This window comes from Haliotis rubra, unplaced genomic scaffold (assembly GCF_003918875.1).
Source record: "Haliotis rubra isolate DU_JTF1 unplaced genomic scaffold, ASM391887v1 Scf1471, whole genome shotgun sequence".
NCBI lineage: Eukaryota > Metazoa > Mollusca > Gastropoda > Lepetellida > Haliotidae > Haliotis > Haliotis rubra.
The window spans coordinates 25,374-53,118 of NW_025765416.1; the positions used below are offsets into that span (position 1 = coordinate 25,374).

General features: G+C 38.6%; 1 protein-coding gene and 1 pseudogene across 3 annotated transcripts in view; one reads left to right on the forward strand and one right to left on the reverse strand.

The window, feature by feature from the left end:
- Window positions 1-4,299: 4,299 nt before the first annotated feature.
- Window positions 4,300-27,745, reverse strand: part of LOC124269775 — a 28,392-nt pseudogene continuing 4,946 nt past the window's right edge.
- Window positions 7,165-27,745, forward strand: part of LOC124269776 (adhesion G protein-coupled receptor B3-like) — a 34,946-nt gene continuing 14,365 nt past the window's right edge. The window contains exons 1-4 of one of the 3 annotated variants that reach the window (XM_046704816.1): window positions 7,165-7,657; window positions 8,476-8,640; window positions 16,221-16,385; window positions 17,067-17,634. In XM_046704816.1, coding sequence (XP_046560772.1) covers window positions 7,480-7,657; window positions 8,476-8,640; window positions 16,221-16,385; window positions 17,067-17,470 — 912 coding nt within the window. In that variant the 5' untranslated portion in view covers window positions 7,165-7,479 and the 3' untranslated portion in view covers window positions 17,471-17,634. Of the gene's footprint in view, window positions 7,658-8,475; window positions 8,641-15,223; window positions 15,248-16,220; window positions 16,386-17,066; window positions 17,635-27,745 lie in introns of those variants that run through there. The other 2 variants (XM_046704817.1, XM_046704818.1) reach the window with 2 other exon arrangements.

Sequence of the window (27,745 nt, forward strand, 5' to 3'; positions counted from 1 at the left end):
GTCTGACTTTGTGTACTGGCGATTAGGTGCCTGACTCTGAGCGTGTGGGTTAAAATACTGGACGGGACTCAACCCAACAAAACTTTACTAAGAAAGTGTAATCTCAAATATAACAATACTAATTAGCTTACAGCATGGAAAGATCAATGTGTATCAACACTAAGCCAGACTTTAGTATTCTCGGTATGGAGTAAAGTCCACAAAATGTGTTGTTTCGTCCTATTTTATAGGGCGGTGGGGTAGCCTGGTGGTTAAAGCGTTGGCTCGTCACGCCGATGACCCGGGTTCGAATCCCCACATGGGTACAATGTGTGAAGCCCATTTCTGGTGTCCCCCGCCTTTATGTTGCTGGAATATTGCTAAAAGCGGCGTAAAACCAACTTCAGTCAGTCAGTCCTATTTTATGAAGTCACAATTATTTTTGTAGTATTGAGGGAATATGAGAACTATCATACTTGAATAGAAGATGTTTTGAGTCAGTCAGATGTATACACCATATTCCCAACCCGTCCTATGCCTCACACTATGTCTGTTAATTTGATTCCGACGTTACTTATGGACATGAGAGATGTGATGAAGTAAGATACCTGTAATGTTATCGGAATTACCGGAATGCACAAAGGGAAAACATAATTAGAATAAATCCAGTCCGTCAAAGACAGAAATCCTCCAAATTATGGCTCCACTACATGACTAGTTAGTTGCTGCCCCCACTGACATCAGCGCGCTTAAACAAATGTACCGCCAAAACTCTGTTTCAAAGATTAACCATATTCCTTATACATTACAGCAAGAGCTTTCATTCACAGGAAGTATTTTCAGTATCAGACAACAGCCGCTATCCTTCATAAGAAACTTAAGGAAAAGAGAAAAGTACTAGAATTTGTACTTTGCTAAGAAAGTGTAATCCCACACATAACATATGTTGCGTTTGACCACTCTCTAAATGGCATTGTGTCATCAAAACTTAAGGAAAGACTTCATTACTTGATCGTTAGGGTTTTTGTTACAAGAAGCGAAAAAACCCTTTACACATTCATCACAGTCCATTGTGCAATTGTGACTATGTCGTGAGCAGATATTTGCTTCAGCAGCATATATAGGGTCAGAGGTTAAGAGCAGTTTGTTAGCGAAAGTGCTGAGCAAACAATATTCCAAAACATGGACTTCTCATTGATAGCTTTCATGTAACGACACGTATGCTTGAAGTTGGCAACCACAGGGGCATTCACTGAACTCCACTTATTGCTGATCCCCTTCTTGCATGTGAATAGTTACGAATCTCTGCTCGGATGCCAAAGTCAAACAAAGAAAGTTTTACGTATGCTTCAGGTAAATTGACCAATGACATTGTCTTATACCGTCAGACAGCAACTTCCGTTGCAGTGACTTACCCACCTTAACAAGAAATGGGTCCCGTGAGCATAGGCGCACACACACACACACACACACACACACACACAGGAACACCACAGGACCCACTCTCTGGTTCAGGCCTATTCCACCCCATACCATGATGCTTGCACCTCCCCATGAGTCTCTTTCCATAACACATTGGTCTGAGTAACGCTGGCCACGTCGTCGCCATATTCTTGTTCTGCCATCTGCATTTGATACGCAGTACCGACTCTCATCTGTGAACAGAACAGTTCTCCTTTGCCTGTATCTCCAGTTTTGGTGTTGTTGGGCAAACTGTAGACGTTCACGCCGATGACGAGGGGTTAGGATAGGTCCACGGTAAGGTCTACGGCAATGGAGGTTCAAGCTGTTAAGACGTCGGCGTACTGTATTAGTACTGATTGGTCTTCCGTGTGTTCCCACTGTCTGGAGTGATGTTTCGGATGCCTGCATGAAGGGATTCTGTACATGCTGTCACACAACATGGCGGTTTTGTCGTCTTGTGGTCACCCTTGGTCTGCCAGTACGGGGGCGATCATTTGTGGTGTTGATGTTTGATGATTTTAAGAGGGGGTGGGGTATTTTGTTCTGAGAGCTGGAGAGGGGCAGCACTTTTGTACATAAAAATGTGTTTAATTTATAAACTTATGCTTGGACTTTATGGGGAGGTGGGGTCCTTAATTTTGTACATACATTTTAGGAGGGGTTACTCACATTTTACATGCTTCTCATTAAAAATCATCATCATCGGCACCGTATGAACCAGGAGTTTGTATTTTGGGGGCGAGTGCGACCAAACGTACCAAAAGTCAACTTTTGTAGGGAGATTTGCGAAAATTACGTGTTGTGCAATAAACGCAAAATGCAGGGTAGAAAACCATTGCATGCGACAGGTGGGCGCATGATATTACAGAAAACCACAAAAGAAATGTCACGTTTAAGTTCAGCAGAACGAGAGAGGGCTATAGGCATGCTACAGTTTGGGGCTACAATTGGTCAGGTTGCTGCAACGTTTGGTTGCTCCGTAGTTACTGTCAGGAACCCTCGCCAACGCTTTAATCAGACTGGTCAGACATCGGACAGGCCACGGACAGTCAGACCCCGGGTAACAACAGTAGCGGAGGACCGACATCTGAGAACGTTGCATTTGCGGAACCGCTTCCTGATGGTGGCGGCATCTTCGGCTATGGCACTCGGTCACCCCGTGAGTCGATGAACAGTAACAAGAAGACTTCGTGCCCATGGTATCAGATGTTATCGACCACACTGGGATACGCTGCGAACGGATAGACAACGCCAGTTGAGACTACGCTGGGCCAGACAGGTCAGACGTTGGCAGCTACGTGACTGGCGTAGGGTACTGTTTTCTGACGAAAGCAGATTCTGTCTATCGAGGCCCGACTGCGGAGTGAGAGTATACAGGAGGAGAGGTGAAAGAACAGCTCGTTGTTGTGTACAGGAGTCGGAGCCGTATGGTGGCGATAGCGTCATGGTCTGGGGTGCCATATGCGGTGACCAGAGGACTGACCTTGTTGTCGTCAACGGTAATTTAACTGCACAACGGTATATCGATGAGGTGCTGAGGCTTGCCATTCATACAGCAACAGCCACAGGGAGTCGTATTCCAACACGACAACGCTCTCCCACACGTTGCTAGGACTGTACAGAACTTTCTGAACGCCAACAACGTCAACGTTTTGCCATGGCCAGCTCGCTCCCTGACTTGTCACCTATCGAACATTTATGGGATCAACTCGATAGACAGATTCGGGGAAGACAGAATCCGCCAATTACAAGACAGGAGCTGGCACAGGCCCTCGTCGAAGAATGGAGGCGTATCCCTGCTGACGTCATCAGACGCTTGACCACTTCAGTCTTGAGACGTGTTAATTCATGCATCCAGGCCAGGGGTGGACAAACTCGTTATTAGAGGATTCTCATTATTTCTGTTTCCTGTGTTGCAATCGTCAGGGAAATCTCTTATTTTCACCCCATGTGTACAATTTCATGTGCATCGGTTGAATAGTTTGTTTTGATTTCGAAATTCTGTGTTAACACGTGTGTAAATGATTTGTTAAAAGAGTAAACCGTTTACTTTTCACTTCGTTGTTGTTGCATTTGAATATAATCAATTTCAAAGAAGAGAAAGGTTCTGTTGCACGTCAGTATTTCAATGGTTCTGTCAATTATTTTTATATTGATTGGTTGATTGTTGTTAAACGTCGCTCTCAGCAATATTCCAGCTATATGACGGCGGTCTGTAAATAATCGAATCTGGACCAGACAATCGACAGCATGAGCATCGTACTACTCAATTAGGATACGATGGCATGTGTCAACCAGGTCAGCGAGCCTGAGGGTCTGTGTCTCCTCAGGCTACTGATCCTCGCTCGCGACAACACTGCAGTCGGAGTCACAGGTTTGACAGATGATAATATTTATGACGTCACTATTGCTGGGGATTTCTTCAGCAATTGAACACTATGAGGAGTGTAAAACCCGTGGATCGAATGCCCGAGACCATGAGGGTTTATTTTCTGACTTAAAAACCGAAGCAAAGATCTTAAACAAACATTGTCAACTACTTCATGTTTCCAACAATCTCCGTAAACCGTCGGAAACGGACGAAATATATATCTTGCTACCGTTCAAGCTCTGGACAATGAGAGGCGATTGTTGTTGAACATTGCACTTGCATAGTGCATGCATAGTGCATGGGCTTATGTAGCCAATATATTTTCCGATGAAAGTGCATGTTAATTGTTGGAACCACTGATAATTGTAAGCAGTATTGCATATGGATTCAGGAAAAATTGTACACCTCGAAAAACGTGTCTAATGAACACGTTAGTTTCTCAGTAACTTAGTGACAAATGATTAATGTGAAAACATCCACACATCTCAAGGCAGACTATTTTATTGGAACAACATTTACAGTATGCAGATATGCGGGTGTACATGAAAGGCTCCGAGTAAATACAACTTTCCAGTTAAATTCAGAGGGTAACATAAGACGAAAAGGTACATATCGTGTCCCTAAGCAGTTAATGTACATGAGTTACATTGATACCACTGCATTCGGTATTACTTGCTTTAATTCAACTTGGGACACTACTTTTTGAGCAGACTTGGGCCTCAAAACTTTGTGTGCACAATGGATCGGCCTGTCTCAAAGTATTCCTGCCTGCTAATGCTCATATCTTTGAAGTTGGACTTGGAGGCGAGCATGGCGCCCCCTAGCCAGGTGGAGTATTCCCTCTCTGGAGGAGCTATGATATTTATAGTTGTCGCTGATGGAGCAAGGGCTGTCAGTTCCTTCTTCATCCTGTCAGCCATACCAGGGAACATGGTGCTGCCACCCGAGAGAACGACGTTGGCATATAAATCTTCTGCGCGGATGCCAGCGTCACACTTCATGATTGAATTGTATGTTGCCGTATGGATGCCCGGCTGGACACTACCAATAAATGATGGCTTGAAGTGAACCTCTGGACAACGGATCCTCTCTTTATCCACCGTGATTAATTCCCCCGTCCGGAAGTTAAGTAGTCCCCTTCAAAGTGGTGGAAGATGCCAGTTCCTGCTCATAGTTGAGGGCCACGTACAACTGGCTTTTCTTGATTTCTTCCATGATCATTCGCCGAAGGATTGACCCGTTCTTTTAAGTAACTTCATCAAGAAGTCACTGACATCAATACCAGCGATATCAAGCCCTGCTGGCGCCAGCAGACAACAACTCTACCATCAACGATAGGGACAGTATCGGTCACACCGGCCCTGAGTCGACCACTAAGCCTGTAGTACGACCAGAAGCGTGCAACGACAGAGCAGCTTGAGTTGGCCAAATACATTGATGGGACGTTGAAGGTTTCAAACATAATCTGGGCCATAGTTTCTCGGTTAACCCGGGGCTCAGGGAAGCCTCTGTCAAGAGCACGGGATGTTCTTCGGGAGCAACGTGGAGCTCGTTATCGAAAGTGTGACGCCATATCACCTCCATGTCTTCCCAGTTTGTAGCTATGCCGTGACTGACAGGGTAGTTTAGTGTGAGAATTCCTTGACGGCTAATAGCATCTTTACCAACAAAGGTCTCTTGCTGCATACCGCTACGAAATCCCTGAAAAAAACATATTTTAATGGACTCTGCGTAATTATCACATGTGTAATTAAAGGGGAGGTGTACACGAAACCGTCACATTAATTCTTATACGAAACAAAATAGATTTTTTTAATTAGTTAGTATCATTGTTTGACAATATGCATTCATTTTTATTACAATAAAAAGTATAACCCTCATTAAGAGCGCTGAAATGTTATGCCATTATGTGGCCTTTGTTTGCTGAGCTAAATAGGCCAGAGTTACTGCCCTTCGATTATGACGTAATTTGTGCTACTTGATTTTAGACTGGTCTCCTGTCTAGTCCCAAATCAAAAGATAACAATACTAAAATTAATCACGTGAAAAAACTTTGTGAAAATACGAAAGAAGCGTAAGAATTGAAAATGTAAGCAGAAGGACAGATAGATCGTGTGTATTTTATTCATAACCTCATTGTGACCAAGGGAAATGAGGAGAAGTACTATCGTCGGTGTGCGTGAGTTCGCGTCAGTCATGGCGTCACACTTTCAGAACCTATAATGTTGTGATGCATCTAAGAAATCATGGGAATACACCTATGCCATTTAACTATCGCTTGATACGATGCCTTTCCCATGCATGTTCTATAACTAATGAGCAAGTTTATGCAACATCTAGGCCATCGGATACACAGTATACAATCTGATAAATTTCGTTAGACGTCATACAATTTGGTTACGTGGTAGCACTTTTTGTGCAAAGTATACGTCATCACAGTGTAGAACTGACCACATAGCCAGCAGTCGGCCAGGCAACAGGTGGATTAATACAGTAGCCTGCGCATCGAACCACAAGAACCACACCTATACCTGCACCACGTGAAATGGGTCTAATAGGGTCTAACGTCATTCGTTTATCAGTCTGCAACAATGACGTCATTTCCAAGGGACATAAGCCATGGTGTGTTTATTGTGGACATGGAACTCTCGGTTAATGTGGAAAATATTAATCGATATAACGCAAAAAGTAAATCAGTTTCTTCTGATATATGTATGGGTTTGGCTAAGAGACTGCTTGACAACTTTTTTTCATGATGAAAAAGTGCAAGACAAAAAAGTGTATTTTCGTGTAAACTTGCCCTTTAAGTTTGAAAAAGTGACAAAACCCCATTTCCATAACCATAGTTCATTGTACAATTCTAGTTCTTCCATAATCACGTGTTTATGACTGACCTTGAAATAGTGATAAAGTTGATTGTATCATACCCCAAACACATGTTAGTCAAATGTTGAAACGTCTTGGCCAAATTCTATAGTTCTAATTTCTGTGTAAAACGTCTAACTCGAATGCGTAACGAAAACCAGATCAACGAAGAAGGGAGGATAGCTGGTGCCCATTGGGATTCCTTCATCTTTCCTCGATGTCCTTTACCCTAATTTCACGGTGTGAGGTGAGGTGAAATTGGGTTTAACGTCGTGCTGGAGAATATTTCGATCATATGACGACGTGCATGCGTGTGTATGTGTATGTGCGGCTGCTTGTACTAGCCCAGACTGAAGCTGGTTTTATAGTGCTAGCCCACTGAGATACCATGCCGCAGTGAAGCATGAATACCCCACTCAGACACATTATACTGACTCCGAGCCGACCAGTCCATGTTGTACCTATTAATGCCGAGCGCCAGGCAGGGACCAACAAGTACCACATTTTAGACTCTGATAAAGATGTTGAACTATATAGTTTGAATGAAGTATTACAATTAGTTTCAAGAGTTCTGTTCCACATGCGGATCAGGCATGATGACTGTCATAGGACTATAGGAGTTCCGACAGCCATAACGCCATAACTGCTTTCTGGAATAGAGCCCTGAACAATAAGGTCCTAGATTTATACTGTAACGGAAGAAAGGTACATCAAGGTGTAGTGGTCTCAGTAGCATAGTGGCAGTATTTGGTTGCTGTCATCGATATTGTAACCGGCCCGTGTCCGTGACGTGGCCAACGATGTTGCTTTCAGTGGACGGCGTGTGGAATGGCTGGGAGACATGGGGTGACTGCTCCAACATCTGTGGGGGCGGGATGCGATCTCGGACACGCACCTGTCAAGGCCCCTTCTTTCAGGGGGCTCCTTGCCTTGGGGAAGTGAGTCACACAGAGGAATGCAACACATTTGAGTGCCCAGGTATGTCCCCTGGAGTTGCTTCCTAACCCAGGCTTTCAATAGGACGTGCCGGAAGTATGGTACTGAATCATATGGCAACCATATAGTAATGCTGTGCTAATTAAGTAGTCATTAGGGAGAGTTAAAAGCATAAATACATCTGTAAATTTCAATGATGTATCCTGTGAATATAACTATAAATATATATCTTTTTTATGTTATCGAAAGTATAAAATATAATTCAGATATTTATTATTATCATAGGTATCAACATATTCTGTAATCTACCTGGAATCGTTATGTCTAAGATCTATGCTATTTACTGACTTGTTACTAACCTGTGTTTAGATAAAGTAGATATGCATGTCAGAATAGTTTAGCATAGCCATGTGCCATGTTTGAAGCAAGCCTCGGGTAGACTAGCGCACTCTGTAGTTGCTGGTAGTTCTAGTATACTACTATACTAACGCGCCTCCATGCCTTTAGCAAAGCTGCTTTTCCGTCTCCTAGGACAGTGTTTCCGCTTACACATAGTTCTGAGATAACACACTTGCAACATAGTGTTGTCTACTAACGCTGCTGCGCGTGCAGGAGGTCCTGGTTTTGCAAGATTCCAAACCTGCTTCGTGCTGCCGCGGGCTAATATTACCAGGCTGTAATATAAGTCCGTGATTCTGCCTTAACTCTAACTAGGAGATACGACATTGCTCTTGTCGGTGATGATCTAGCTGTAGCGGCATTGTTGCCTAATTCCACCTGCCATAGAATAGTTTCATCAGTCACAGCAGCGCTAGTGAAACTAGTGGCTGTTCTATAATCTCCGCGTCCCCCTCATACAGTGGATGGTTCTTGGCTGCCGTGGCATGATTGGCGGGATTGCAGTGTCACGTGTGGTGGAGGTCAACAGATCAGAAAACGGGACTGTCTCAAACCTAAATTTGGCGGCAGTAACTGTGAAGGAGAGAGTCAGCAGACAAGACAATGTAGCACACAGGAATGTCCAGGTGAGATACCGCCATTGATCACATGGCCACGTGACGTGACATTCAGGGGAAGACAACTCTTTACATACTTGCCTTGAACATGTCAACTATGAGCAGTTGGGCTGGCAGGTGTGTTTTTACAAGAGAGATGTTGGGTAACCCGCACGGTCACATTCCCCCAGCTTCAATGCAATGCTATTGTCAAGCATGTTTAATGTGTTCTCATGTAAATGCACATATGTTGCAGTACAGAATATGATGTATTATATTGTGCATATTTCAGAATGAATGTTGGATTTCGAAATTATCAACTATCTTGTAATGCTTTTCCATAACTGATCTATCGGCGGCATGTTCAAAGTAAGAAATATAATTTCATTAAAGTTATTTCATATATGCCCGTCACGGGTTGTCATGTTGTAAATTTACGTTCCCGTTTTCATGAACTTGCCGTTATAGAACATCCAAAGCAACCAACTAACTCATCTTGGAACGGAAGATACGGTTTCAACACGGTATGCAGTGGTTATTTATTAAACGGTGTTATTCTTTTCCACAGCGAACAGAACGGAAAACATGCCATCAATTTCTCATACACAGGATTCATTGCTTCCTACTTTTGTTTTTTGTTTTGTTTTGAAGAACAATTTTTCAGAAACATCTTCCGGAAGTTGTTGTAAATGTTTCGCGTTTTGTTTAATATATGGATTTGTTTATTATTTCAGGAAACAATACGAAGCTTGTTCTTGGTGAGTGCTCTACTCCAGCGCGTGTAATAATCAAAGGATGATATTGGCAATCAGTCTCCGCTCGCGAACGCAAAAAATGCTCAGTGCGCATTACTGCTGTAATGATGCTTCAAGTAATGTTGGTTGCAGCTTCATTTTCATCTCTGTCAAGATAATATCAGCTGTATCACCCTGTTTGTTATTACAGTTGATGGCGAAGAAATAATGATGGTGCTGGGTAGGTGGTCGCCACACAACACTGTACGCCAAACCAGTCGACGAGCACCTGTTCACAATATCAGAATTTAAAAAAAAAAAAATATATTTGAAACTATATATTCATAAAAGTACAAGTTTCTTGTCTAACGTTTTCTTAATTGCCATATGACATAAATGTCAGTGTGAAAGAAAAGTTGAATAAGTTCATCATGATAATATAATCCACAAAAAAATTAATTGTATTAGAAACTAAGCATTAATAAACAAATGAAAGATGTAGATGTGGAAATAAGTTTCTCAAACATTTCCAAATTTTGCCATTTCAATCTCTTCGTATCAAATCTAAAATGTTTAGCCTTTGTGTTGTCTACAACATGGAAATAATTGGCTTCCTAGTGTATGAATTTCATTTAGAAACAAGATAGTTTGCCTCAACTATACAAAACCAAAATCAATTGAAGTAGTGACCAACAAGATATTTTCTCAATAACACAGATTTGAATAGTAATCATTGAACCATCTTAGGATTCCCCAAACGACATGGGATTTTTTTCCTCTTGTTACACGTGCATTTCATAGACCAGCATTGGATGTTGAAACCGTGTCACGCTGAAGAATATAGAGGTCAATTAAAGACCAATGGTCAGTGGTCTGTGTTGCCTCTCACTATGCCCGTGAAACGTGAAGGTAAAATCTTTCTAAAGATGGCGGATATGCGCCCAGACTGAGTGAGTGTGTGGCTTAATGTCGCTGTAAACATTCTTTTAGTAAAATTAGTTGAAAGTCTAGACATATGGCATATGACTAACACTTGAGCACGTTGTGGTGATAACAAACCAAGAATTTTAATCAGAACTGGGATTCGAACTCAATTTCACATTATAATTGGCAACTCTATACACTGAATGACTTCAACAAATCCTGCTGGCGTAGTATTTCGTTTGTGTTTAGAAAGGTTGTTAGCTGACAAAGTAGGGTCACGATGTATAGACAGACTGACCTATTTGACAGTAAGATAGAACAGTAAATTTGACAGGTTGTTATCTGTCAGAGCAGGGTCACGATATATTGACCCACTGACCTATTTGACCGTAAGGTAGATCAGTAAATTTGCTCCATAGACCCACTGACCTATTTGACAGTAAGATAGATCAGTAAAGTTGATGCATAGACCCACTGACCTATTTGACAGTACAATAGATTAGTACATTTGATCTATAGACCCACTGACCTATTTGACAGTAAGATAGATCAGTACATTTGATGTATAGACCCACTGATCTATTTGACAGTAAGATAATTCAGTAAATGTGATGCATAGACCCACTGACATATTTGACAGTAGGATACATCAGTACATTTGATGTATAGACCCACTGACCTATTTGACAGTAAGATAGATCAGTACATTTGATGTATAGACCCACTAACCTATTTGACAGTACGATAGATCAGTAAATTTGATGCATAGACCCACTGACCTATTTTGACAGTAAGATAGATTAGTTAATTTCATGTATAGACCCACTGACCTATTTGACAGTAAGATAGATCAGTAAATTTGATGGATAGACCCACTGACCTATTTGACAGTAAGATAGATCAGTAAAGTTGATGCATAGACCCACTGACCTATTTGACTTTAAGATAGATCAGTAAATTTGATGCATAGACCCACTGACTTATTTGACAGTAAGATAGATCAGTAAATTTGATGTATAGACCCACTGACCTATTTGACAGTAAGATAGATCAGTACATTTGATGTATAGCCCAAAGACCTATTTGACAGTAAGGTAGATCAGTAAATTTGCTCCATAGACCCACTGACCTATTTGACAGTAAGATAGATCAGTACATTTGATGCATAGACCCACTGACCTATTTGACAGTAAGATAATTCAGTAAATGTGATGCATAGACCCACTGACATATTTGACAGGATACATCAGTACATTTGATGTATAGACCCATTGACCTATTTGACAGTAAGATAGATCAGTACATTTGATGTATAGACCCACTAACCTATTTGACAGCAAGATAGATCAGTAAATTTGATGTATAGACCCACTGACCTATTTGAAAGTAAGATAGATCAGTAAATTTAATGCATAGACCCACTGACCTATTTGACAGTAAGATAGATTAGTTAATTTCATGTATAGACCCACTGACCTATTTGACTTTAAGATAGATCAGTAAATTTGATGGATAGACCCACTGAACTATTTGACAGTAAGATAGATCAGTAAAGTTGATGCATAGACCCACTGACCTATTTGACTTTAAGAAAGATCAGTAAATTTGATGCATAGACCCACTAACCTATTTGACAGTAAGATAGATCAGTAAATTTGATGTATAGACCCACTGACCTATTTGACAGTAAGATAGATCAGTACATTTGATGTATAGACCCACTGACCTATTTGACAGTAAGATAGATCAGTACATTTGATGTATAGCCCAAAGACCTATTTGACAGTAAGGTAGATCAGTAAATTTGCTCCATAGACCCACTGACCTATTTGACAGTAAGATAGATCAGTACATTTGATGCATAGACCCACTGACCTATTTGACAGTAAGATAATTCAGTAAATGTGATGCATAGACCCACTGACATATTTGACAGGATACATCAGTACATTTGATGTATAGACCCACTGACCTATTTGACAGTAAGATAGATCAGTACATTTGATGTATAGACCCACTAACCTATTTGACAGTAAGATAGATCAGTAAATTTGATGTATAGACCCACTGACCTATTTGAAAGAAAGATAGATCAGTAAATTTAATGCATAGACCCACTGACCTATTTGACAGTAAGATAGATTAGTTAATTTCATGTATAGACCCACTGACCTATTTGACTTTAAGATAGATCAGTAAATTTGATGGATAGACCCACTGACCTATTTGACAGTAAGATAGATCAGTAAAGTTGATGCATAGACCCACTGACCTATTTGACTTTAAGATAGATCAGTAAATTTGATGCATAGACCCACTGACCTATTTGACAGTAAGATAGATAAGTAAATTTGATGTATAGACCCACTGACCTATTTGACAGTAAGACAGATCAGTAAATTTGATGTATAGACCCACTGATCTATTTGAAAGTAAGATAGATTAGTAAATTTGATGCATAGACCCACTGACCTATTTGACAGTAAGATAGCTCAATACATTTGATGTATAGACCCACTGACCTATTTGACAGTAAGATAGATCAGTAAATTTGATGTATAGACCCAATGACCTATTTGACAGTAAGATAGATCAGTAAATGTCATGTATAGACCCAATGACCTTTGACAGTAAGATAGATCAGTACATTTGATGTATAGACCCACTGACCTTTTTGACAGCAAAATAGATGAGGAAATTTGATGTATAGACCCACTGACGTATTTGACAGTAAAGTAAGATAGATCAGTAAATTTGATGCACAGACCAACTGACGTATTTGACAGTAAGATAGATTAGTTAATTTCAAGTATAGACCCACTGACCTATTTGACAGTAAGATAGATCAGTAAAGTTGATGCCTAGACCCACTGACCTATTTGACAGTCAGATAGATCAGTAAATTTGATGCATAGACCCACTGACGTATTTGACAGTAAGATAGATCAGTAAATTTGATGTATAGACCCACTGACCTATTTCACAGTAAGATAGATCAGTAAATTTGATGTATAGACCAACTGACCTATTTGAAAGTAAGATAGATCAGTAAATGTGATGCATAGACCCACTGACCTATTTCACAGTAAGGTAGATCAATACATTTGATGTATAGACCCACTGACCTATTTGAAAGTAAGATAGATCAGTAAATTCGATGCATAGACCCACTGACCTATTTGACAGTACGATAGATCAGTACATTTGATTATAGACCAACTGACCTAGTTGACAGTAAGATAGATCAGTACATTTGATGTATAGACCCACTGACCTATTCGACAGTAAGACAGATCTGTAGATTTCATGTATAGACCCACTGACCTATTTGACAGTAAGATAGATCAGTAAATGTCATGTATACACCCACTGACCTAGTTGACAGTAAGATAGATTAGTAAATGTCATGCATAGACCCACTGACCTATTTGACAGTAAGATAGATTAGTAAATTTGATGGATAGACCCACTGACCTATTCGACAGTAAGATAGATCTCATGTATAGACCCACTGACCTTTTTGACGGTAAGATACATCAGTAAATGTCATGTATAGACCCACTGACCTATCTGACAGTAAGATAGATCAGTAAATGTCATGCATAGACCCACTGACCTATTTGACAGTAAGATAGATCAGTGAATTTGATGCATAGACCCACTGACCTGTTTGACAGTAAGATAGATCAGTAAATTTGATGCATAGACCCACTTACCTATTTGACAGTAAGGTAGATCAGTAAATTTGATGGATAGACCCACTGACCTATTTGACAGTAAGATAGATCAGTAGATTTGGTGTATAGACCCACTGACCTATTTGACAGTAAGATAGATCAGTAAATGTCATGTATAGACCCACTGACCTATTTGACAGTAAGATAGATCAGTAGATTTCATGTATAGACCCACTGACCTATTTGACAGTAAGATAGATCAGTAAATGTCATGTTTAGACCCACTGACCTATTTGACAGTAAGATAGATCAGTAAGTGTGATGTATAGACCCACTGACCTATTTGACAGTAAGATAGATCAGTAAATGTCATGCATAGACCCACTGACCTATTTGACAGTAAGATAGATCAGTGAATTTGATGCATAGACCCACTGACCTGTTTGACAGTAAGATAGATCAGTAAATGTCATGTTTAGACCCACTGACCTATTTGACAGTAAGATAGATCAGTAAGTGTGATGTATAGACCCACTGACCTATTTGACAGTAAGATAGATCAGTAAATGTCATGTTTAGACCCACTGACCTAGTTGACAGTAAGATAGATCAGTAAGTTTGATGTATAGACCCTTGGACCTATTTGACAGTAAGATAGATCAGTACATTTGATGTATAGACTCACTGACCTATTTGACAGTAAGATAGATCAGTAAGTTTGATGTATAGACCCACCGACCTATTTGACAGTAAGATAGATCAGTAAATGTGATCCAATGTGAGCTGCATATACACGTGAACAATGCTTATTTCAGAGCTACCGGCATTTTACCTTCACTCTATGTCACAGGTTGCTTTATGTATGAGCAAAGTAAACCTGTGACACCTAACCGATTCATTGAGGCTATATGACCAGATTTAATCTGAAAATAAATGATCATGTTGAAACTTTATAGTAGAAAATATAAATATCATGTACACAAGGTACATATATGTAAACATATTGTAAAGATATTGTTGTAGAGCAATGAAGATTCAAGATATGACTACTGAACGTTTGTGTTGAAGTACTTACTGCTTATTAACTTTAACATAAACACTGAGCATCAAAAGACCTTGGTATGAAGTCTAGATTGCCCATTGCTGTTAAAGTAAATCAATTTTCGCAGTATTGTCTGAAGGTTAAAGTAAAATAGACAAAGTAAAAGGTATTTACAGTAGTGCGTTGCGCACAAGGCGGTTCGCTCTTTGAGGTGGCTATATTTATTTTCCTTTCAGTTGATGGTGAATGGCAGGAGTTGGGTGAGTTACCTCCCCTCTCCCTGAGGGTAAAGGACCTTTTCCACTGCGTCCCACGCACTGCGCATCCTAGCAAAGTTTGTTTCAGATTTGAGGGTGTGAATTTCATACACATGCATCTAGTCAATCAGTCGCTGATCACATCAAGGTTCACTACTCAAATATCCCAACACCTTACCCGGAAGGACATTTTCATCTTATCTAATGCAAGGTACTTGTCAAGGCAAATGTGTTGCCTTTTTACTTTATTTTGGGTAGTTTTATCCCACTTCGATAGTATACTTTTGTTTCCACAAACCTCTTGTGAAAATAAACGCATAAGCAAAACAAGGCCATCTTTATGTACAATCAAGTCAGCGCCTTCGCGTAGCGATCATCATCATCGTGATGAGTCATCTGTTTTGCTTTCTTTCAGTATTCTGCATTTGTGCAGGGAGAATGCATGTATTTTAACTCTATTCCTCTTGTCGTGGTGTTCTACCAAGCTTGATATGTCTTACTTTACATGTTGTGGTCAGAGGCTGATACTTCTGCAGATTCACAAGTTTTTGTTTTACAGGCAAACTAAAGACCAAGGTGCGTGGTCTGAGTTGCCGAACTCAGTGCAGTGCTGTAGTTTCCCGCGCTGTGAGGTCAAGGTCACCAATGCATACATATTTGTACATGTTTATTACGTTTACCTTGGAACAGTGACAGCGGAGTTCATGGTTTGTCCAAAGGTACACGATGATTAATAAGCATAATTCCGGACAGTGTGAAAACACAAAAACAGTACAGTTAAAGGTTTAATTAAACTTAAAGGATGTTTTCGGAGCATACATGTAATGTGAAAACAAATGACAAAACATCTAAAACAATATGCATAATGTACATGAATCCATTATTCTGGTAAATGCCCTGTGTGCATGGTGACCTGACTTCTCTGTCCCTCACCCAGAACCTCTTGCTCACCTCTCCAGTGTCTTTTTCCCCACAGTGGATGGCGTGTGGCGAGAATGGAACGAGTGGTCCGCATGTTCACGCAGGTGTGATACTGGCACGCAGACACGCAATCGCACGTGTGACGGGCCGTATTTCGGCGGAAGCGACTGTGTTGGGCCGACATCGGACTTGCGAAACTGTAACACCCATACCTGTGCAGGTCAGTGTTCAACATCCACTCCCTCTGTCGGTCTCCAATTTCTTCTTCCTCCTCATCCTTCCTCATGCTTCATTCGTAGATGCTTACTGTCACCCGTGTTTGTAGTGTTTGCATAGTCGTTTCCTTCATGTGCACATCTCACGGCAAGGGCAAGGATTTCTTCTGACTGCCATACATTTCAACCTTTATATGTTCCTGTATACCGTGCTAGTCTCCGTCCCTCCTCTTGTCCGTGACAATCTCTGACTTGATGGTGCATCGTATCATTGAGTTGCTCTCATGTGCTTTCTCGACAAGCTTGGTGAGGGTGCGTAATTATATTGGATTTCAAGGACAATGTAACAGCTTGGGCATACTATTAAGGTAAGCATTATTCTTTTCTGTCTCTCATATTCTTGAGCAATAACTTGCTTTCGCCCTATCAATCTTTTCTGAAAGAATACCTCTGATCTTCAAACCTTCTTACTTCCTATTCATTGATCTGCCTCTAACTCTGTGATCTCTGATAACACCTATTTGCAAACAAATGTATGTGGTGCATTAATCGAAAACTATTTTGAGGGAGAACATTTTCAAACTGTGTTTGGGCAGTAATAAGCGAAATTGGCCTAACATATGAGAAATAGCTAGTAAGTTACCTTAATAAAAGCTTCACCAAACTAATGGTTTTTGTGCTTTCAGTTGATGGAGTGTGGAAACACTGGTCAGACTGGTCAATTTGCCCAGTTATGTGCGGTGGTGGTACTTCTCAAAGATCAAGGTCATGCGATGGCCCTTATTTTGGTGGTATAAACTGCAGTGGACTTTGGAGTGAAGGGCAACCGTGTGGAACAGAACCTTGCCCTAGTATGTGCACTCGTCTCACTCTTAAGTTGTATCATTCAGCGATATTGCATGTTCTGTCAGTTGAGGGGAGTTTCGTTCGTACCATACATACCAGGAACTATATATTTTCATACTTGGTTTCACTTTTCTTGGGGGTTGCTAACAAAACTTGCCTTTGTTGGAATGGCTGTCAATCATGGACTCTGCAAGCCTTTTTTCCTTTATTTGTAATGGGAACAGAAGGTTTCAGAATATGCTGAAGGAAAGCTGCAATTTTCATAACTCATCTTTCAGTTGTTTGGGTTTGGGAATCCTGGTCTAAATGGTCATCTTGCCCAGTCACATGTGGCGGAAGTATGTCACGGAGATCAAGGTCATGTGATGGTCCTCGGTTTGGCGGGAAAAACTGCAGTGCTCCCTGGCTTGAAGAGAAAACATGTGGAACTGTTCCATGCCCGAGTATGTCTCATCATAGTTCTTCTTTGAAAGCAATTCCATGTTCATCTTTTGTCTTAATAGATCAGGATGTGCTGTGGTTTCTGGATTTAATTAGATGTGTCAGTATGGTCAGCTTTGCAACTCGTTTTATTGCTTAGTTGTCCTGGTCCAGTTTGTCCTGTGACTTGTGGATGAGTCACTTCTGAAAGAGCTAGAACATGTGAGGAGAGGCCGTGTTTAAGGGCATAAACTGCACGTTTCCCAGGAGTGAAGAGTAACCATACGGACGTTGACCCTAGTCCCGTTATGTTGACTGCTCATCTGGTGTGTAGCAGTACCAATGCTGCATGCAAGTGTTAAAAATGCGTGCCGTCACACGTGGGAGATTTTCGAAAAATAAATTCAATTCTTGCCACCTTGATGTTTTCCAGTTTATGTATAATGGGAGCTGTTATTTTAAGGCCTCTTTGTGCAGTTTGCTATAGTTGAGGCCAACCTCTAGGCCATGAGATTGAACCTATTTGGGAAATACACCATGCTGTGACAACTTCAGTGAAAGAAGTGAACTACAGTTGCCTTTGTAAGGGTTGTACTTTCGATAAATATCATGGTCTCACCAAGATACTCGTAACTGCAAGATTGCTCATCATTTATGTCATGTCTAGGAGAATGCAACAATAGTAAATTGTTAAAGGTCACATGCAACGTAAAACACAACTTTGCAGATTCTGATACCTTTCGGTATGGACATACCGAAACAAATCGTCAAAAATGCAAATTCAACTTATAAAGTTGAAAAAAAACGCGATGAAAAAAAACGCGCGAAATCGGAGTTCAAACGTTTCACTAATTTTCCCCAGACTTTTCTGGGGAAAACGGGTTTCAACAGCTGGGCTGCGCTCATAACACGTGCGCAAGTAAACAGGTACGCGCAGCTTGGAAGCGGGTTGTCGGGTGAATACTCGGTGAAGGCTTTGGTGTGAGCTATTTTTCTAATGTTTTGTTGATATCTCACAGGCGTGAGCTTTTTATATGTTATGACAGTAAATTAACTGTTTATATAATTTCATTGGTCTTTTTCACCACACGTTCTTCTTACCGAGACACTTTCTCAGTTCGATACTTAAAAGCAATGTCATTATTTAGCGTTGACAGAATTTCTAACTGTGATATAGATATGTCGTTGTCACAGACAAAACTTTATTGACACCTGTGTGTCTGCCTGCCTGTCTGCTAATGACAATATTCAATACACAGCTGCTATCACTGACCACAAGCGATTTGAACTTACCACCAATCAGGCATTACACCATAAACAAAATGCATTGATTTATGGCCCGAGTTCGGTCTCTGTCACATTATGTAATTACACAGACAGGCAGGCGTGATACTTGAACACATGACATGTTATGATGTCTGTTGATTGCAAAATGTTATACACAAAAAATGAGCATGTATTTACAAAACCCAACATCTCTATATATATACACACACAATTGGCCGTGAAGGCATCTGCAAATGAACCAGCCGTTACACTTGAGTGCACACCCACCCGCTCTGACTGGGTTCGGTATCCCGGCTGCTTCGTTTCTTGGGAAGTAAACCGAAGTACACAATTTTGCACTTTCGATTTGCGATTGTACGCTTATAATTTTGTTTATATAATTTTTCGTAACCAGCAATGCATATTATATGTCATGAATAAGTGATAATTGTGTTTTAATTATGTTTGATTTTTTGGTTGCATGTGACCTTTATTGGATAATTGGAACATGGCAGCCATAATTTCCCTGCTGCATTGTATTTGTTGCAAAGACTGTATTTCAGTTGATTGGGTTTGGGAACCCTGGTCAGAATGGTCAGTTTGCCCCGTCAGTTGTGGTGGAAGTACATCACAAAGGTCAAGGTCTTGTTTGGGGCCACACTTCGATGGTAAAAACTGCAGTGCTCCCTGGACAGAGGCTAAACCATGTGGGACAGACCATTGCCCTAGTATGTTTGCACCTAAAACCCTGTCTTGTTTTCCTCATCCTTTGCATGAATTCTTCCATTTGTATTTCCTCTGACTTAGCCAACGACTATGTCGAAACGTTTAATAATGATTGTAAAAGTCTAGAAGGAATTTCCGAAGTCACGCATAAATATCGGATGGTAACGTGCAAACTGGTGGTTACAATGTGTGCCATAGACACCCTGTTGGGATGAAACGATGATAATGCCTGACTAGTTTGTCTGGCTCAGTCTCAATTTACAAAACTGTGAAACAGACTGCTGTTGACTGACTACAGTATAAACCTACACAAATGAATCATTATTTGTTGGTAAGACGTTGAACCAAATCTTGACAAATATACTATTCACACTTTGCTAAGAATCAAATCATGGATTCAACAGAAAACTATTATGTGGGGGCCAAATTTGGTTTAAATACCTAAGCTTATTGTAAGCATGGATCCTAGGTTTCAGTATGTAATTGCATCTTGTAAATCCCCTACCTGTTATTTACATGTGTTGTTTATTTGTCAATGTCTCGTTCCATGATTTGCAAAATAGTTGATTGTATCAAGTGTATAAGGTTAGCTTAAAGTGACTATTTGCGTAATGAGGGGTTACCATATTATTATTTATCCTGTTTTAAATGGATACAATTTCAAATTATAAATCTACGTTTAAGTAAAGTTGTGATTTTTTGTGATCTTTAGCAAAGTGTGAGTAGTATAATTCAATCGTCATACAGAAAATGTATTTTCCCTTTCTAATATTATATTACATTATCAATCTAAGGTTCTGATATGAAATACTTCCAGTTGATGGCGAATGGACCACGTGGTCAACCTGGGGCTTATGCAAAACAATGAGAAAAGTGCTCATCACTACTAGTCAAGGAGCTTATGGGATTCCGTGAAAGTTTTTTGATGAAAGCAAATCATATATGCTTTTGTGTTTATATGTTGAAGGAGTTTAAAAAAATGTTTGGTTCCAATCTGAATATTGATATGAAAACTATTTTTAGCTCAAAATCCAAGATGGCCGCCAAAATTTAACCGGGAACTGAAAAAGTTGCAAAAACTCGGAACAAAACAATGGTTTTAATATCAAATACCATGCATATTTGGTTACGGAATATATTTCTCATATGCTCTAAGTCACCAGATCTTTTTAGTTTGATTTTAGTCTTAAACTTACATTAAAGAGTCATTTTTAGCTCTAAAAGTTATAATGATGAATAAAAACCCCATTTCTTCACAAGGCTTATATTTTGTATATAACTAGTACAATATGAAAAATGAAATTTTTAGAGTAAAATTAATATTTTAATACTTATCCTGACTCATGTTTATTTGCTTGTCTTCTTCTTCTGGCGAACCTAGTGGAACACTTGTATCTCCCAATTGAAGTTCCCTTCAATAAAAAATCACTCATTAGTACTGACCACGAGTTACCTCCCTTCCACAAGCGCGGGAACGAGGGCGCCACCTGAACCCATGTGCCTCACTCTCTCCTCATATACTGAGCCCAACACCTGAATTTCCAGGGAAATCCAAAGTGTTAAGTGGGGAGGACGGGAGGGCTTACCTCATGAGTCAGGATAAGTATAAAAATATTAATTTTACTCTAAAAATTTCATATTTTTCCTTATCCTGACTCATGTTTATTTGCTTGTAGAATCCTACGGAATAGGAGGTGGGATTATATATACTTTGGATTTTACTAATTAGTGATTTGAACTGAGATAATTGTAATAACCTAAGGGAACTTCATGAAGGCACTGAACTGAATTCCTGCTGTTAACTTATCAGTTGCCATATAAGGGTTATTACAATTTACTGAATATAATAAAAGTATATAGAACATTAATTAAGCTAAAGCTATTAATGTGATAGTATAAACTGTTGATAGTTTATAATGAATACTTTTATAGAACCAAAGTAGTAAGCTTACAATATGCATATATGTAAGTTATAACAGAATTGTGCTTAAGGTATAATGATACTTTAAGCTGTATAATAGTAACCAACTACTGAGAGTTTGTTAACTAAGACATGTTATGAAATGAACATATGACTGAGCTTAAGGATTGAAACTTAAGCTGAATATATATATAATAGTAGAACTCCTAAGAGTTGTAGGCACATATATAGTATGATTATAGAACTGTGCTTAAGATATAATTAACTTAAGCAACCTAAATAGCCAAAACAACTCCGTAGAGTTTGTTAGCTATTACATTTTATAATGCAACTCCGTAGAGTTTGTTAGCTATTACATTTTATAATGTAACCATAATGCTTAAAATATGATGAAACTTAAGCTAAGTATATGATAGTAAAAAACTCTTTAGAGTTTGTTAGCTAATATACTTATATGATATAAACACGGTACTGAGCTTTAAGATATGAATAAACTTAAAGGTCACATGCAACGTAAAACACAACTTTGCAGATTCTGATACCTTTCGGTATGGACATACCGAAACAAAAAGTCAAAAATGCAAATTCAACTTATAAAGTTGAAAAATAACGCGATGAAAAAAACCGCGCGAAATCGGAGTTCAAACGTTTCACTAATTTTCCCCAGAGATTTCTGGGGAAACGGGTTTCAACAGCTGGGCTGCGCCCACAGCACGTGCGCAAGTAAATAGGTTCGCGCAGCTTGGAAGCGGGTTGTCGGGTGAATACTCGGTGAAGGCCTTGGTGTGAGCTATTTTTCTAATGTTTTGTTGATATCTCACAGGCGCGAACTTTTTATATGTTATGACAGTAAATTAACTGTTTATATAATTTCATTTGTCTATTTCACCACACGTTCTTCTTACCGAGACGCTTTCTCAGTTCGATACTTAAAAGCAATGTCATTATTTAGCGTTGACAGAATTTCTAACTGTGATATAGATATGTCGTTGTCACAGACAAAACTCAATGTCTTGTTTTATTGACACCTGTGTGTCTGCCTGCCTGTCTGCTAATGAAAATATTCAATACACAACTGCAATCACTGACCACATGCAATTCGAACTTAACACCAATCAGGCTATACACCATAAACAAAACGCATTGATTTATGGCCCGAGTTCGGTCTCTGTCACATTATGTAATTACACAGACAGGCAGGTGTGATACTTGAACACATGACATGTTATGATGTCTGTTGATTGCAAAATGTTATACACAAAAAATGAGCATGTATTTACAAAACCCATCATCTCTATATACACACACAATATGAGGCCTGAAGGCGGCATCTGCTAATGAACCAGCCGTTACACTTGAGTGCACACCCACCCGCTCTGACTGGGTTCGGTATCCCGGCTGCTTCGTTTCGAGGGAGGTAAACCCAAGTACAAAATATTGCACTTTTGATTTGCGATTATACGCTTATAATTTTGTTTATTTGTTTTTTCATAATCAGCTATGCATATTATATGTCATGAAGAAGTGATAATTGTGTTTTAATTATGTTTGATTTTTTGGTTGCATGTGACCTTTAAGCTACATATATAGCAAAACAAACTCCGTAGAGTTTGTTAGCTAATACATGTTATAATGTAACCATAATGCTTAAGATATGATGAAACTTAAGCTACATATATAATAGCAACAAACTCTGTAGAGTTATAGAAATATAAAAATATATAAAAATATATTAGCTAACAAACTCTGTAGAGTTTGTTAGCTAATATATTTTTATGATATGAGAATAGTACTGTGTTTAATATATAATGAACTTAAGCTACATATATAATAGCAAAAACAAACTCTGTAGAGTTTGTTAGCTAATACATTTATAATGTAACCATGGTACTGAGCTTAAGATATGATTAGCTTAAGCTAAATATATAATAACAAACTCCGTAGAGTTGTTAGCTTATATATTGTATGATATAATAACCATAGTACTGAGCTTAAGATAATAAAAGAACTTAAGCAAAATATATATAGCATGTAGCTATTTAGTACTGTTATAAGATAAGTAAAAATCTGTAAGATTGACTTATCTTCTCCGAGGAACTGTCAACTGTTGTGCGAGGACCATGGGACCGAATTGGTGGATACCTGAGACGTCCTCGGTGGTGATATCTCTCAGATAGTGGTTGGCAAACACCATTTCGGATCTCCAGAAATAACCCTCCATTATTTCAATAGCATTGTATATGTTAGCGTTCTAATATCATGAGGATTAGAAGCTCATGGAGGGTCGATCCTGCAGTCTTGTAGGCACGTAGTATGACAGTTCTGATCCAAAAGGAGATAGTACGTGAGACTTCCGTCTGCGTAGCTTGATAGAGGAAATAATCTCTTGCATTTTTCCCTCCTGTTTGGCTCGGTGGAGATGTATTTTCAATGCTCTTACTGGCCATCGTGATAGATTCATCAACAGTTTATACTATCACATTAATAGCTTTAGCCTAATTAATGTTCTATATACTTTTATTATATTCAGTAAATTGTAATAACCCTTATATGGCAACTGATAAGTTAACAGCAGGAATTCAGTTCAGTGCCTTCATGAAGTTCCCTTAGGGTTATTACAATTATCTCAGTTCAAATCACTAATTAGTAAAATCCAAAGTATATATAATCCCACCTCCTATTCCGTAGGATTCTACAAGCAAATAAACATGAGTCAGGATAAGGAAAAATATGAAATTTGTAGAGTAAAATTAATATTTTTATACTTATCCTGACTCATGAGATAAGCCCTCCCGTCCTCCCCACTTAACACTTTGGATTTCCCTGGAAATTCATGTGTTGGGCTCAGTATATGAGGAGAGAGTGAGGCACATGGGTTCAGGTGGCGCCCTCGTTCCTGCGCTTGTGGAAGGGAGGTAACTCGTGGTCAGTACTGATGAGTGATTTTTTATTGAAGGGAACTTCAATTGGGAGATACAAGTGTTCCACTAGGTTCGCTAGAAGAAGAAGACAAGCAAATAAACATGAGTCAGGATAAGTATTAAAATATTAATTTTACTCTAAAAATTTCATTTTTCATATTGTACTAGTTATATACAAAATATAAGCCTTGTGAAGAAATGGGGTTTTTGTTCATCATTATAACTTTTAGAGCTAAAAATGACTCTTTAATGTAAGTTTAAGACTAAAATCAAACTAAAAAGATCTGGTGACTTAGAGCATATGAGAAATATATTCCGTAACCAAATATGCATGGTATTTAATATTAAAACCATTGTTTTGTTCCGAGTTTTTGCAACTTTTTCAGTTCCCGGTTAAATTTTGGCGGCCATCCTGGATTTTGAGCTAAAAATAGTTTTCACATCAATATTCAGATTGGAACCAAACATTTTTTTAAACTCCTTCAACATATAAACACAAAAGCATATATGATTTGTTTTCATCAACAAACTTTCACGGAATCCCATAAGCTCCTTGACTAGTAGTGATGAGCACTTTTCTCATTGTTTAGCATCTAACAAATCTCAAAAACAGTTCACTGGATTTCTTTTCATACTTGACACCAAACTTCATCTGGAGAAGGTGCAGGGATCACTGTTGTTTTTGGTGACCTTGACATATTTTTCAAGGTCATGGTGACACGTTGAAGATTTCAGCAGATCTTCACTATCATTCCTCTTTAATTTTGAATTGTCACCTTAGGAGATTATGTCACCTTAGTATATTTGAATATGTGCACCTAGTTGTTTCATGTAAATTAGATCATTTTCCTTGAATTTAAAAATTATCATGCTTTAGCTGATTAATCATTTGCAAATACATACAAATGTTATTGTTTATTGTGGAATATATGTTTTGCTTCAATACAAGCCCAACATTTTGTTATATCCACAACACCACATGCTTTTATGTGATAGTGTAAAAATCATGTTGAAATAACACATTAGCCTCCCTAACTGATTGGTATCTATTTACCTTCATGAAATGTGATATAGCTCACTGATTACTTTATTTATTATAAATGGCTTATTGAATATATTACCAGGACGTGTTAATACTTTTTTCATTTATAACATAGATTTGTACATAGATGTTACATCAAGTGATTATAATGCTAAACTTTTATATCCAAAATGTTATGTATAACTTGTATGATATGAAATAAAAAGTACAATAATGTAATAAATGTAACATTTCATTGTTAAGATTGTGTTTGTTTTGTTATTTCAAAATAATATTATTAAATAATTACTCCACAACATGGAGGCACTTAAGCTAAGATATTTTAATAGTCAATGCAGTAAGTCAATGAAATATTTTAGGAAAAACTATTTAAGCCACATATATCCTTAATTTTATCATGAAAATTACATTACATTGGTGCAAATATGTAATATAGTGTTACACATTGTGTCATAGTGGAAAAATACCCTCAGTAACCCATGTTTTTTAATACTTATTTTTATGGCAAAACATGTTGTCATTAACATATCGGAATTTTTAAAAACATTAAATACTCGAAATTATGAAAATGAGGGATCATGTCAGAACTTTACTGATTTTCCCATAGACTCCCATGTTAAAAGTCTTGGCTAGCCAAGGATTCTTCAAGACTCCATATCTCCAGAAAACCCACAGTACCCCATCCTTTTCTGGGCTGTTTTTACAAATGCAAACGTCATATACTCGGACCTCGTTGTATCGCGGCATTCATGGTATCACGGCAAACGGTATTTCGGGTTTTCTGCGCGAGACAAGCCTCCTAGCGCTGATTTGCATATGTAAATCGACAGCCAGACGTCAGTCGCTTGTTTACTTTTTAGAAACCAGCAGGATGTATCAAATCTTCGTAAGCATTATGCAGCAGAAATATTAACATTAAACTCTTGAATCCAATGGAATCTGTCTGAACCCCATTCATCAAATACACGCTATAATATTTACGTGTCGTATATGACCCTTCCAATTCGATCTGAACTAGGTCGTCTGCATCTCATTGTTGCCATATAAGGTAGCGGAAGTGACGTCATGAGCTTTATTTATCTCCAAGTGAATACCAAAATTTGTAATTCAAATAAGGACGCAAAACGTAAAAATGATCCCTGTTCACTGAAAACGATTTTGCACACTCTAACAAACTAGAAATTTAGAAAAGATTTTATTATACTGTTGTTCACATAATCTTTTATTCATGTTATAACATTATTTCAAATAATATTTTGCATTGAAATATTGTTGAAATCATGCCTGAAATTTAACAAAAAACAACAGTATGAACAAATATTAAGAAAATCATGATGAAAATGATGTTTTGGGGAAGTTTGGTGCACCTTCGATTACAAAAATACCTCAACTGATTTCACATTAAGGTGAGTTAAGCAATTCATTTTTTGTTCCCTACTTCGCCTTGCAATCCGAGTTTTAGTGTTTACCGCTATACGATGGAGTTCTATCCTTTGGTAAATATTAACCGGCTTCGTTCATTTAATGGCTCTCGCTGAAACACTATCAAAGTTAAAATAATATTCTTTTCACAAATGTGTTGATTAAATGTCATGTTAATCGGATTTAATAATAGAATAGGCTTTAAAAGATTTTAATTTCATTTACGATTACGGATATGTCAAGTACCGCGATACAACGAGGTCGCAGGCTACTTTAAAAATATACCAATTAGAAAAAAAGTTTAATACTATTTATATTACCAGCGAACATCCTTATGGCTCTTTTAAAATATCCATATGAAATTTATCTCTCTGTTATTTATTGATACAATTATTATGTTTTCTTTAACATATGTATACAATCACATTACGCCACTACAAAAAGTTTGTAGGCGTGCCGAGCGCCGTCTTGTGAAGTAGTGCCGCTGTATGACTTTCCGCTGAGCATGGCAGTAGCGCGTGACACTTACTGAAGCTTATAATAAATATGATATTGATATATAACTTAATATTGCACAATATTTTATCTTGTTGCTATCTCTAGCCAACGTCTTGTTGTGAAACCGTCGTGATTCAGCAAATATTCAAGGATGCATAAACATTTGAAGAAATGCACTATTCTATAAGGCAAGGTTTCTGTTGTTAGAAGAAAAATCGAGACAAAGAATGCATCATCTGAAGACTAATGCACGCTTTGATCCGATTTGAAAGTAAAATCAGAGAAATGGTAAGGACAGAAAAC